At 38.8% G+C, this 14467-nt stretch overlaps 1 protein-coding gene across 7 annotated transcripts in view; it reads left to right on the top strand.

Annotated features, from left to right (window-relative positions):
• The window catches only part of DAPK1 (death associated protein kinase 1), a 262491-nt gene that overhangs the window by 229122 nt on the left and 18902 nt on the right, over positions 1-14467 (top strand). For all 7 annotated transcript variants that reach the window (XM_020971675.2, XM_020971677.2, XM_020971674.2 and 4 more), the window contains one exon: positions 2774-2996. In XM_020971675.2, the coding sequence (XP_020827334.1) occupies positions 2774-2996 (223 nt within the window). The remainder of the gene's footprint in view (positions 1-2773; positions 2997-14467) is intronic.

Consider the following 14467-nt stretch of genomic DNA (forward strand, 5'->3'; position numbering starts at 1 on the left):
AGTGACACTGGGCTCCTTGCTGTTTCTTGTACGAGATGCTCAATCTCTGGGCATTTTCTCTAGCTGTCTTCCACATCCAGAGTTCTCTCTCTTCATTTCTACCTCCACCTGCTATTGAAAGCCTTTCTTTGATGCCCCTTAATTCTGGTACCTTCTTTCTGATGATTACCTTGAATTTATCCTGCTTCTTTGAACATGATTTTTGTGTGTGTGTTGTCTTTCCCATTAGACTATGAGCTTCTTCAGAGCAGGGATTGTCTTTTACCTTTCCTTGTATCCGCAGAGCTTAGCACAGTGCCTGTCACATTAGTAGGCATTTAAATGTCCAGTGACTGACTGATTCTGTGATCTTATGACTCTGACTTTGACCTAAGCTCTGACACTTAGCCACTCTATGACCTTGGGAAAAGTCTGAGCCTTGGCTTCCTCATCTTTAAAATACAAATAACAACAACTGACACATATATATATATATATATATATATATATATATATATATATATATATATATATATAAAATTTTAAAGTTTGCAAAGCATTTTACATACATTCTCATTTGAGCGTCATGACAACTTTAGGGTAAGAACCTTAAGGATTGTTGTATCATGAAATAATTCTGTAAAACATTTTGTGACCATAAAACACTGTGTAAACATATTATTGTTAGTATTGGAGCAAGATATGCCCAAAATGAAGCATAGCAGGAAAGCCAGAAAAAAAGGATAAAATCAATTTCATATTTTTCTTAGTGAAAAAATGTAATTGGCAAAAAAAATGATAGGATTTAAGGCTATGTACTCTTCTTTCAAAAAAGATTAATAAAAAACACTGACCCGTACCAAAGAAGCACATTTGTATGTTTTTATATGTTGCTTAGGCATTTTTCAGTCATGTTTGACTCTTAGTGATCCCTTTTGGGGTTTTTTGTTTGTTTTTTGCAAGGCAATGGGAGTTAAGTGACCTGCCCAGGGTCATACAGCTAGTAAGTGTCAAGTGTCTGAGGCTGTTTTGAACAAAGGTCCTACTCCAGAGCCAGTGCTCTATCCATTGCACCACTTAGCTGCCCCTCTTTGGGGGTTTTCTTGACAGGGTTAGAGTGGTTTGTCATTTCATTCTCCAGCTCATTTCACAGATGAAGAAACTAAGGCAAATAAGGTTAAGTGACTTGCTCAGGGTCATACAGCTAGTAAGTGTTTGAGACTGGGTTTGAACTAAGGAAGAGGAGTCTTCCTCAGTCTAGGCTTGGTGCTTTATCAACCTAGCTGCCCAATTTTTTTTTAATATGGGTGTATTCTTTAAGTAGAAAAGTGTTAAAGCTTTTATTCTGCTATTCTTACTGAAATACGGCTTAAGATCATGATAGCTTAAATTCAGAAGATTTGGATGAGGATGAACTATGTCGGAGATTTTTCTCTGATGTTTATTGGTTTCTGAGTGAGAATTAGGTGATTAGGATTCTGCTACTGTCTAATTGTGTGACCTTGGGCAAATTGACTTTCCCTGTCAGTCTCAATTTCTTTATCTATAAAATGAAGGAGAGACCATTAATTTTCAAATCATCTTGCTGCATTCTGTCTTCAAGTTCATTTGCCTTGGCTTACAATAGCATCAGGTTTTCTTCCAACTTTATTGTTCTGATATTTCATGTTTCAACTCTTCTCTTTTTTGAGTTTGGAATCTGCCAATATCTTTTTGAGTTCCTAATGCTTTAGAGAGATTATACAATGTCTGTTCTAAGAAATCTATTTTTGTTTGTCTTTTTAATTTATTTTTTAAAAATCTGTCAGGCCTAATTCACATCCTTATTTCTTCCTTTAGCTTTTTATTGAGCTTCTAAACCATTCTGAACACTAAGAGTTCTTACGACTATTCTATTATGATTTCTGACAGTCTCTTCTTTTTTGGTAGTATTATCACACTCTATTGTGAATTTCATATTGCCTTTACTCGATGATATTTATTGTATTGGGGCCTCTTTTCGGTTTACTCTTTTTTTTTTTTACTATCTCCCTTATTGTTCATATGAGATTTTTCCTTGTGATGAATTCTTTCCTTTTTCTTCTGTTTTTCTTATTCTTTTTCTTTACTTGATGCATTTCTTACTGTTTTTGAGGTGATAGTGGGAAGCTAGATTTAGACATACCCACACACTCAGCCATCTCACCTCAGATTTCTCAAGACTTATATACTGCTATTGTCATTGTCTACAAGGAAGAAGGGAAAAACAAACAAACAAAAAGTTGTTACTGTTGCTTGTGTAACTTTTTAAAGTTTATAGCTTCTTCAGGACATCCACAAGTAATGAATTGTAGCCCCTTACATCCATATGAATTTTTATTTTGTTGAGCTGTTTTCATATAGTTTTATACTGAATAGAAATAGTTTCTAACTAATCACACAAGGCACATCATATCTTCAAAGAATACTTTTTTAAAAATCATTTTTGGTTCAACCTAATTCATAACTCATCAAAATACAAACAGACGATAGTAGAAGGTACCTAAGAGAACAGGCTACAAAGGGGCAGCTAGATGGCACAATGAGTAGAGCACGAAGACCTGAGTTCAAATCTGGCCTCAGACACTTGACACTTACTAGCTGTATGACCCTGGGCAAGTCACTTAACCCCACTGCCTAGCTGATAGAGAGAGAGAGAGAATAGGCTTACAGAGACCTAGAAGACAGTCAGACGCAGATTCTATTTAAATATATTCACTGCCTTCTTTTTTCCACAAAGTGATAGACCAACAGGTTGGGTTCTTTTGATGTTTAGGATGCACACAGAGGACTCTTCATCCAGCAGCTCCGTCCTACCCAAAATTTACAACCAAGAATAAAGCTGAAGATGTTTGGCCATTCAGGATCTGGAAAAACCACTCTCGTGGAGTCTCTCAAGTGTGGACTCATCAGGAGCTTTTTCAGACGCCGAAGACCCAGACTTTCCTCCACAAATTCCACCAGGTTTCCGCCTTCTCCCTTGTCTTCCAAGCCAACAGGTAAGATAATTCCTGGTTTGGGAGGGGTGTGTGTGTGTGTGTGTGTGTGTGTGTGTGTGTGTGTGTGTGTGTGTGTGTGTGTGTGTTGGTTCACATTATGGTATGATCTGAGGAGCACACTAGTTCATAGTTCATTTGCCTGTGTGTTAATTAGCATACTTCTAGAAAAGACTAGAGCCTACAAAAGAATATTTATGTATAGGGCAGAGAAATGCAATCTGAGTAGAAGTGAAGAATTTTGTTCAGTCATGTCCAATTAATGATACCATTTAGAGTTTTCTTGACAAATATACTAGAGTGGTTTGCCATTTCCTTTTCCAGCTCATTTTACAAGTGAGGAAACTGAGGTAGAGAGGGTTAAGTGTCTGAGCCAGATTTGAACTCATGTCTGCCTGCCTGCAGGCCTGACACTCTATCCGCTGTGTCACCTAGCTGCTTGAAGTGAAGAATAGCAGGAGGAAATAGCCTAATAGTAGCAAAAAAAAAAAAAAAGGCCAGAAGGAGTTGCCTATGAGAATCACCATTCAGGTTCAAGGGGCTAACTTCAAGGCTGGAGAGATGATCAGTTTCTTTTGTCAATTTAGTAACAAATTCCATCTGAGCGGACAAATCTCCCAGAGAAATAAAAAGATAACCTCTCTCCCAGACTTACATGTCTAATAAGTGGACAGCTGTACAGCCAGCTAGGTCCTATCACAGTAGGAGGAAGATGCTGGAACAGAACTAGTTTCAGTGTTCTTCATAGGTATGTAATTAATCTTCAGATTTCGACTATCACATTGAGCTCCCACATCAAGCAAGTAGCTGATGCGATGTCCCAGTGTGGGCTTCTATAACTTAGCAAGCTAACTTCTATTAGTGTTATCTGATTTTCCTCATATTAATCTGGGTTACAAGTGTCTGAAGATAGTAATTAGCTAAAACAGGACTGGCTGGTCTCACCATTGGAATACTTGCCCCTCATTGCTTGACAGCCTTTAATGGAGGGATTACAAATTCCCCTTGTCTATATCTATCAAGAACAAAATAACCCTCTGCCTAGTAAGTTGGCTGTTATTGGGAAGTCTATATTTCATGAGAGTAGAAGCTTAGACCTGGAGACCCCACTCACTGCATTGAGGTCCATTATCCACATATCTACCTGTTTGGGAATTTGGACAAGGAGCTTTGCAACTCAGGCATCAGGGACAGCAAAAAACAAAAGCACTATTAAATTATTCAACAACAAAGCAAGAATAACATATTCATTAATATGTATAATACATAGTTGCAACACTCTACAATTTAAAAAAAAAGAATGTTAGATTTGGAGTCAAAGCACCTCGGTATAAATCCCAGCTCTACCACGTACTAGCTGTATAACCTTAGATAAATTACTTAATCTTTCTGGACCTCAGTTCCTCTCAATCTTCATACACATCTATACATATAGAGAGCAATACACACATATGAATACACATGTGTGTGTATATGGAGAAGAGGAGAGGGAAAAGGTGGTGGGAGGTGGGGTAGGAGGTGCAGCATGGTATGTGTATTATTTCAATACACACATTTCTATGTGAAATTGTCTTATGCAAAAGGCACTTAGTTGGGGCAGCTGAGTGGCGCAGCAGATAGAGCACCGGGCCTGGAGTCAGGAGGACCTGCATTCAAATCCTGTGTGACCCTGGGCAAGTCACTTAAACCCAACTGCCTTACACACACACACACCCCAAAAATTAATTAATTAATTTTAAAAGATACTTAGTTGCTTTTGGAGGATTTCTTTAACTGCCATAGCAATGTCTGGAGGAACTGATTCAGGCTATGATCTTGTGTTAGGGAGACGGACCCAAGCAGATACATGAGAGGAAACCAAAGAGGATACCCATAATAGTCTTCCTCCTGAGAGTACTGCTTAGCCTCACTTGAATCCCAGAGGCCTGGATAGAGGTTGGAGACTCAGCCCACCCCACCATCAGAGTCCCTGTAAAGACATGCCAGACCTTTCTCCTAACCCTTATAAGGAATGATCTTCTCATGACCTTTGTAGATTCAAGCGTAGTTCAAGAAAGCATTTTAATAGTTTCCATACGTAGTCCTACCTAAGTTCCCTTAGGAGAGAGATGTTGGCTAGAAAATAGTATATTTAGGTGGATTTGAAGATAAGATGGGTAGATTTTTAAAAATACTCATTAATGGTTCAATGTCAACTTGAAAGGCCTTGTGCTATTTAACAATTTCATCAAAGACTTAGATAAAGATATAGATAATGTGCTTATCATTTAACAAAGTTACAGTCATTAAAAATAACAAGCTAACACTACACAGTGGATAGCAGTCAGGATTCAAAAAGATCTTGACAGTATAAACTATTGGAGAGAATCTAATGAGATGAAATTAATAAGGATAAATATTAAATCTTACATTTGGGATCAAACAGTTAACCCCCCCCAAAGTGCAATTTGAGGGAGATGTGGTTAGACAACAGTTAATCTGAAAAATATCTAGGGATTTGATCAGACCATAAGCTCACTATAAGTCAACAATCTAAAATATAGTATGGTGTAAGGCACAGAGTGTTGGATATAAAATCTAGAAGAGCTGAAATCCAATCTTGCCCCTGACACGTAGCAGGGTAACTATGGTCAAAGTCCCATGTTATGAGATTCAAGTGAATAGTGTATGGAAAGTACTTTGCAGACTCTAAAGCACTATAGACAAGTTTGGAAATTATTATAGCTGACAAAAAAACTAACATTATCTTAGCATGCATTAAAAGAAAGCATAGGGTCCAGGACAATAGAAGTGATCATCTTATAATCTGTCCAAGGCATACCCCAAAAATTAGTGCTAATAGAGAATCTCTTTAAGTAGTGTATTCAGATTTGTACTATTCAAAATTATGATTATGTAAAGTATGATCCTTGGTTCTAGTCCAGTGGAACTAGGCACTATGAATTTGCATAATGCAGCTGCTCTAGGAGATTTGTTATTCACTATGTCTTTAGTTTGGGTAAAGGGGCTCCAGATGGCACCATGGAAAGATCAGTTGAAGAAACTAGGGATGCTCAGCCTGGAGAAGAGACATGTGGGAAGACCAACTCTCTTCAAATATTTGAAGGTCTCTCATGAGGAAAAAGGTTAGGCCTTGCTCTCCTTGACTGAATGGAGGGCAGAACTTAGGGGCAGTGAATGAGAGGGAATTATAAAGAGGCAGAATGAGGCTTGGCATGACGGAGAAAACTTCCTTAACATTAGAACCATCCAAGAGTGGAATAGGCTGCCTTGAAAGGAAGTAGATTTCCCCTAATTGAAGATCTCTAAGCAAGGCTAGATGACCACTTGTGAGGCATACCAATAGAAGGGGTTCTCTTTTGCTCAAGTATTGATTGACATTTCAGGTCCCATTACAAGCATTTCATAGTCTTGAGATTCTGTGACAAGGTAATCTAAACTGGTCATATGCCAGCACTGGAGGGCCTTCCTCCAGGGTTGAAACACCCATGTTGAGTAAAAGAGGGTATTGTTTCTCCTAAATTCCCTTCCAGAGACAAGGAATTGATTCTAAATAAGTGAGAATTAAGATTCTCAAATGTTTTCATGACGAGTGACAATTTGGTAGTTTTATTCCTCCAAATTCTGTCTTCCATATGGGTATTATAGGAGATTCTCATATCTTGCCAGGAATAAAATTAATAATGAAATACAGAAAATAGTTTATATTTTTATAGCACTTTATGATTTACAAAGTGCTTTCATCACAACAAACCAGTAGCGTGGTTTAAATATTATTCCCAATGATGTGCTGGTGAATATATAATAATAATTCACTGGAAATTGTTTTTTTAGTGTATCCATTACATATTTTTAATTAATTTTTATCTTCATTATTAACATGTCTTCTATCACTATCCAATCAACAGAGCAATAAAAGAAGCCCTGATTTGTAGTATTTGCTGACTTCTGAGGTGTAAATGCAATGGGCTCCAGCATACCCTTAGTTATACGCTTTTTTGCAAATGAGAAAGCTAAGGTCCAAAAATATATGTATATATATACTCCCCCAAGAACAAACAGCAAGTCTGTGGGAGTGCTAGGATTGAAACCCAGGTCTCCTTTTTCTCACCCTAGGGCTCTTTTTTCCCCCCGCATTGCACAAGAGTTCTCTCTACTACCACTCCCTCAAAAAATTGTGATTTAAAGGGGTGGGGGTGGCAAAAGAAATAAACTAAGGCAAACAACCCCTCCAACTTCTTTTTCATGAGGCTGAACTGGTGACAGACCCTTCCACTGATACATATCAAAACCTTAATCTGAAAGAATAAAAGTTCCAAGTGTTAGCCTGAAAAATACAATCTTATTATCAGGTTTTGCCCTGTGTGCTCACTTAATGATTGAAGATATATCAATCAGTGAGCCTCTGAGCCAGCCAGAACCTGCCTCCAGATTACAGCTGAGGTGGGGCCTTAAGGTCAGGGGTATGCGTATGTGTAGATCTCTCTTCAACTACTTCCCTCTCAAAAGAATGAATCGCATTAGCCCTTTGTGCCTTCTAATTTTAGATGTCTGCCTGAGATGATGTCCTTTAAGTAGGTTCTTTACAAAATATGACTCAGAAGTTCTAGTTTATCAGTGAGTACCATATACAAGGTAATGAGCCCCTTCAGGAGGTGTCTAAATACAGCCCGGTCATAAAGTCTAATGGTGTCTAAATTCTTTTAGGAGAAACTGTACAGTAAACTAAGGGATCCACCTCAAGATATCTTGAACACTCAGGAATAAATAGCCTTTCTGAGAAGGTTCCTCCACTTTTTCCTTTCTGCCAATCCATGGATGAGAATGTCTAGCCAGTCTTTACATTTCTACTTCATGCCTTCTTGTTGGTTAGTTCCCTCCCCCCCCCCCCGCCAAGGGAAGAGTTGATAAGAAAGCAGAGTATTTGTATTCTTAAGTTGCATTTGATTGAATTATTTGTAAGCTTTCAGAGTTGCCTCATATTCAGTGTCTCACTCGAGATCTGTCTATCACTTATACTGTGCAATCTGGAATGCCTGATCCATAATTAACAAACTTCCTTTCATCCTAAACCTTTTCCTTTCTCATTCCTTCTGTCTTCTAGTGCTCACTGAAATCTGGCACCTTTCTGATGACACTGCATACTTGACCACACTTTCCAGTATTGTTGTGCTTTTACTCATATGCCACCTACCCACTCAAACCCTACTGTAGCTCATGGTTGGGGAGTTAGAATATTCCTTATTCCTTGTGGTCACCTCTAGGCTCTCCCTCTACTACCATCATTCAACTACATTTTCCATTAAGGTACATGCTGTTATGTGTTGACCCATAGGACACTCTTCTTCCTTCTTCAATCAATTCAGTACATCGTTCATAGAATTTCAGTTCACCTCATAGTAGGCGACTTCAGTGTACAATTCTGCTGCTCTCTCAATCCCCCAACTTCCAAGTTCCTAATTCTACTCAGTTCCCATCACTTATTCCTTACTCTGCCTCAGCCACATATTTACACAGTTACACACTGGATCTTACCATTATGCGTGTGTTCCATTTCCTTTAAAATGCTGATATTGCGCTATCTGATCATAACTTTGTATAATTCTGTATCTCCTGATGCCTCACCCCCTCCTAAAACCATTCTTCCCCCTCATCAAGACCTCCAGTCCATTGTCTTCTCAATGTTTTCTTAGGTTCTTACCTTACCCTGTTTTGACTGTTTCTCTCTCCACTCTGTTACCCAATTCAATTCTCAATACACTATTTACGAATTCCTTGACTTCTTGTCCTGTCACTGATCATGATTTGCCAAACCCCAACCCTGAATCACCTCCACCATCAGCTTCCTTTGTTCTTCTGATTCACATACTACTAAATGGAGCTCAAGAAAATCATGAAACTAATTGGTCCACTACAGATTTTCTATATGATCTCAACTGGGCTAGCAAGGCAATCCTTTTACACCTTTCTGATCCATTGACTGTCTCACATACCAACAACACCTAATCCAGACATTTTCATCCCTCTTCAAGTTTTCTGTCACACCCTATCATCAAGAACCTTGCCTCATACTTCACCAAAAAAAACCTGAAGCTATTTGTTGAAAGCCCCCCCTGTTCTTCCTTTCTCATCTTATATCACTCACTATCCTTACAATCTCTTCTCTCCCGTCTCTGATGAGGAGACCCTTCTCTTTGCTAAGGCAAAGTCTTCAATTGCACCCTTGGTCCCATCTGCCCCAATCTTCTCCAGCAGATTGTCCCCACTATTAACTCCACTGTCTGTGTTATCTTCCATCTTTCCACCATCTCTGCTGCCTGTACTTGTGCCCATGTCTTCTCCCAAATGAAAACAACAGCAGCAAAAAAAAAAAAGAACAAAAAAAACATTATCCAACCACTCATGCTAGCTTTTGCCCTATTTTTCTTTTCTCCTTAATGGATAACCTTCTTGAGAAAGCTGCCAGCACTGGGTGCCTCCATTTTTTTTCCTCTCATTTGCTTCTAAACACTCTGCTATCTGGCTTCTGACCTCAGTCTACTAAAACAGCTTTCTCCAAAGTTTTAGTTATTGATATCTTAATTGCCAGATTTAATGACCTTTTTTCAAATATCATCCTTCTTGACTTCTCTGTAGCCACTGTCAATCACCCCTTCTGTGAATATTCTTTCCTCTTTAGGTTTTTATGACACTGTTCTCTCCTGGTTCTCCTCCTACTTGTCTGACTAGTCTCTCTCAGTCTCCTTCGGTTGACCTTCATCCATGTCGTGCCTGTGAATTATGTGAGTGTCCGCCATGCTAGGTACTGGACCTTCTTCTCTTTTTCCTTCTATACTATTTCACTTGGTGATCTCATCAGTTCCTGTTGTGGAAGATGAAAAGTAAAATGACTGAGGAAACAAAGGTTTGATCATCCAAGCATATCAATTTATTGAGCAATGCATGCCAGTTACCTAAAAAAATCAAGAATAGACCTCCTCAGCTTAAGCCTGTACCATGAATACAGAGGGAGACAAAAATTATTAAAAATAATTAAATAAGCCCAATTAATTAAAAGGAAACAATACAACATTAGGTAATCTGATTTCTAATTGGAAGAAAGATTAGAGATTTTGCCAGTTGGGAGGCAGAGAGTAAACAGGTATAATTCCTTAAATTCAGAAAAAGAATTGTTCTGCTCCACCACCACCCCAAAGTGTCTGTAAGTAATCAAAGGAACATGGTAACAATAACTGATTGAGATGTATTGAGATGTATCAATTATGAGGAAACTCCTTGCATTAGTCTTTGGATCTGACTGAGTTTCTGGTCAGAATAACCTAGGTCCTTAGTTAAGGGGCTCTAAAAAGCAGGTGGAGGTGGTCCAGCTTCCCAGCCATGCAAGACTAGGTTCAAACAATACAATAAAGTTTTCTCCCAGTTCCCCACAACTGAATAGTTTTCTCACAGGACAGAATTTCAACTACACCCATAATTGAATAGAAAGGGAACTGATCTAGCTCCAGAATTGAGTCACAAGATGGAGTCATTGTGGTTTACTCAGTCCCCACAGTTAACCACTTGCTATCCTAATCCCCTCAATTCCCTCACTGTGGAATTCATTTATCATCTTTATGAAGATGATTCTAAAATCTATATATCCAGCCCTAGTCTTGCTTCTGAAGTCCAGCACTGTATCACCACTAGTTATTTGGACTTCTCAAATGAGCTGTCCTAAAGGAATCTCAAAATCACCATGTCCAAAACAGAACTCATCTTTACCCCCAATCCTCCCCTCTTCCCAACTTTCCTATTATTGTTGAAGGCATCACCATGTTACCAGTAACCCAGGTTCACAACCTGTGTCCTCCTCAACTTCTCACTCACACCCCACGTATCCAACATTTTGTCAAATTTTGTTTCCACCATCGCAGTGTCCCTGGTATATGCCCTCTTCTTTCCACTCAGACTGTCATCACCTCAGTTTGGGTCCTCATTATCTTTCATCTGGACTATTACAATAGCCTGCCTTAAGTGTCTCCCCACTCCAGTCCATCCTGCATTCATCTGACAAAGTGATTTACCTACAGCAGAGGTCTGACAATATTACATACACACACCCCCCATGCTACTTAATCTCCAGTGCTCTGTGTGACACTTGAGGCTTTTCATGACTTGGACACTTCCTACTTTTGCATTCTTATACTTTACTGTCCTCCATATATTCTCTGTTCCAACTACATTGGCCTCCTTACTGGAGATGGACAATACTCCATCTTTCCACTCTGTACCTATATGCCAACTATCCCCTGTGTCTGAGTTGCTCTGCCTCCTCACCTCCACCTCTTGGCTTCTCTGACTTTCTCTGAGACTCAGCTCAAACCCCACTTTCTACCAGAAGTCTTTCACAGTCCATCTGTTCCTTTCTTCCTTCCCCACCACCACCAGTGTCAGTGCCTTCCCTCTGATACTTTACTTCTGTACATTTCTTCTATGAACCTAGTTGTCTCTTCCATTAGGATGTGAGCTCCCTTTAAGGCAGGGAGAGTGTTTTTGCCTTTCTTTGCATCCCCAGTGTGTAGTTACCACAGGGCCTGGCACATATTAAGCACTTATAAATGCTTGTTGATTGACTGACTTACTGACTAATTGATAAAGTACATTGGTTTTTCATCTTAAAGATGAGCAAGCATGGAAACTTTACTAAAACATATTCCCTTATTCTCTCACCTAGTTCAGGCAATTCTGTTCTTAATGCTAATCAACAGAAAAGAAATGTCAGGATAGGGTTGGTTTAGCCTATGAAGGAAGTGCCAAAATTGTCCACTATCCCTGGTTGGGAGGGGAGGCTGCAAGAGAGAAAAACAAACATAGAAATCCTAGTTTTAAAGCAATAAGAAGAAAAATAAATCAGTAATCCAAGAAGCTCTTGTGGGTTCCCTGGTAGAGGACCTAAACCAATAAGGAAATCATGTCTTAAAGATGGGTATCATGTTGACTTAAAGCCAAGTGGTTGGACTCTTCCTTCACCACCCCTCCCCTACTCTAAGGGCAATATGCCAATGTAAAGTGGTGTGAAAGTTTTGGCAGATCAAGAGAAAAAAACAACCCAAAATACATTTTAAGAACTGCAACCTAATCAAGGCTTGTTTTTAATCTGACTTTGTAATTAGACAGTTGCCTGAGGGAGTTAGCAAGAAAGGTACATGTGATTTAACCATTAGTGCCTCAGCTGTGTGACCAACCCAAGTATGTGGCCAAACCCAGCTACTCATTCTCTTATCTATCTGTTTCAGGTTCCTTATTTGTAAAATGAGTATAACAATACCTTTTACACATACCTCACACGTTGTAATGAGAAGCCAAAGCATTAATTAAATTTCCTCATTAATTACTGCCACATTTCTGTTTTAAATGGTGATACTCTTTAAAAAATTGATGTCACTTACCAATGACTCCTAAATAAAATCCTCCTTTGTAACAACAACAACAACAAAAAAGTACAGTTGAGCAAAACAGTTCAACACATTGGCCACATCTGAAAATGTGTCTCATTCCGTACCTATCATTTACCCATTCTTTGTGAAATGAGAGGCATGCTTCCACATCAGTCCTCATGAGTGGTCAGTGCATCAGTCAGGGTTCTGAAGTCTTTCTGTTGGGATGCTTGGACGCAAGCCCTCGGATCACATCTCTCCCCAGCCCAAAGACCCTATCTCTGGCAATAATTCAACAGAGAGGCAAACTATCTCTCCCTGTCACAAGAAAAAGCTGATCTCTGTAGACTTTCCCTTGTATGAACAGGACTAGCTTGTACCAGCAGAACTATCATGTACTGATTCCCAGAGTTACCATATACGTGGCATACACCACTCACTGAACTTTTCCTATATTAGCTTTAGCATCACCCCCATTAAGTTGCAAGTTCCCTAAAGAGCTCTGCTCGCTTTATTGGCATTCTAATAAACTTTTTGCCACTTGACTAGAGGATTGCTTGAGTCCGGGAATCCTTTCCAGATAACTCCGCCCTGAACCTTGGTATTTTGAGATACCTGCACCCCTAAACCGCATCATTTCAATGATGTTTTTCTTTATATTTTGTAGTCACCATGTAAATTGCTGTCTGATTTTACTTCCTTCACTCTGTATCACTTCATGTAAGTAGTCTTCCCAAGATCATCTGAATTCTTCGTGTTAGTTCATTATTATGGTGTAGTAATATTTTGGTACATTCATATACCACAGTTTGTTTTAATGGAAACCCATTTTCATTTTACTTCTTTGTCACAACAAAGTGTTCATATAAATTTTTTTTTTATTATGAAAAGCACCATACCTTTTATGTATGATCTCCTTGGTATATGTGCCTAGTAATGATATCCCCAGATCAAGAGGTTTGTACGGTTTACTGAATTTTCTAGTATGATTTGAAGTAGTTTGGAATTGTACTAAAGATTTTATTCCATATTTCTAAGCTACTGTGTGATTTTGGTAGGAATATATTGACCAGTGATTAGAAGAGTTAAGAAATGTCCCTTACAGTTCCAGTAGCATGGAAGGGTCATAGCATACATACTTAGGAAAGACATACTTGGGAAGAAAGGGAAGCCCAGGCTTCTAGGAGCATTGCCTTAGGTTGTATGGCAAGGAGAAAGTCAATGGGAGTAAACCTATTCCTAAAATAATTTAAATCTAATATCACTGAGCATCAGCCTCCGTATACAGTGATTGGGAAATGGTTGATAAACTTGTAGTATAATAGTGTTATATAATGTAGTTTCACCATATGCTATTGACAGATATCATAGAAGTAATATTACTAAGCCCCTCTCTCTCATGAAGTTAGGCTAGTTTTTCTTTAAAAGGTATTAAAACTGCACCTTAAATTAGGAAGTTAAACTAAGGAAATCATTTCAGGTCTCTGATAGGGCTTTCTTGTCTCTTGGGTACAAAATAGTTAGAAGGTGAGGGGCTGAAGTCCCTCCCTGAGGTTTTCAAGACCCAAGATCAGTAATATGACCAAAACTAGGAAGCTGTGTTCAGCCTTAGCAGTGCTTTAGCCTGGATGACTATCCCCTTCCCTTGCAATGACTAAGTACATTTCCTTTTGTTATCTGTCAGGCAGATTCCAAGTATAAAAATTCATCCCAGATTTGGTCCTAAATTACCAGGGGACCAGCCTGTTTCTACAGATATACACAATACAGAGAAACAGGGAAAGAATCCTGTGATGTGATGAAGCAAAGAAAGCAGAATCAAAACATATCACAGGATCACAGAATCTCAGAGTTGGAAGGGACTACAGAAGCCATCTAGTACCAACTACAACTGAGCAAAGATCCCCTCTACAGAATACCCAACAAGGGGTCATCCAAACTTTGCTCAGAGATGTCTAGTACTGTGATAAGAGAGATTTATAAAATCAAGCAAAGGCCTAAAGCATATATGTGTGTAGGAACACACAAATACATATATATATATATACATGTATATAC

The sequence above is a fragment of the Phascolarctos cinereus genome, unplaced genomic scaffold (genome assembly GCF_003287225.1).
Source record: "Phascolarctos cinereus isolate Bilbo 61053 unplaced genomic scaffold, phaCin_HiC Scaffold_4;HRSCAF=312, whole genome shotgun sequence".
Classification (NCBI taxonomy): Eukaryota; Metazoa; Chordata; class Mammalia; order Diprotodontia; family Phascolarctidae; genus Phascolarctos; species Phascolarctos cinereus.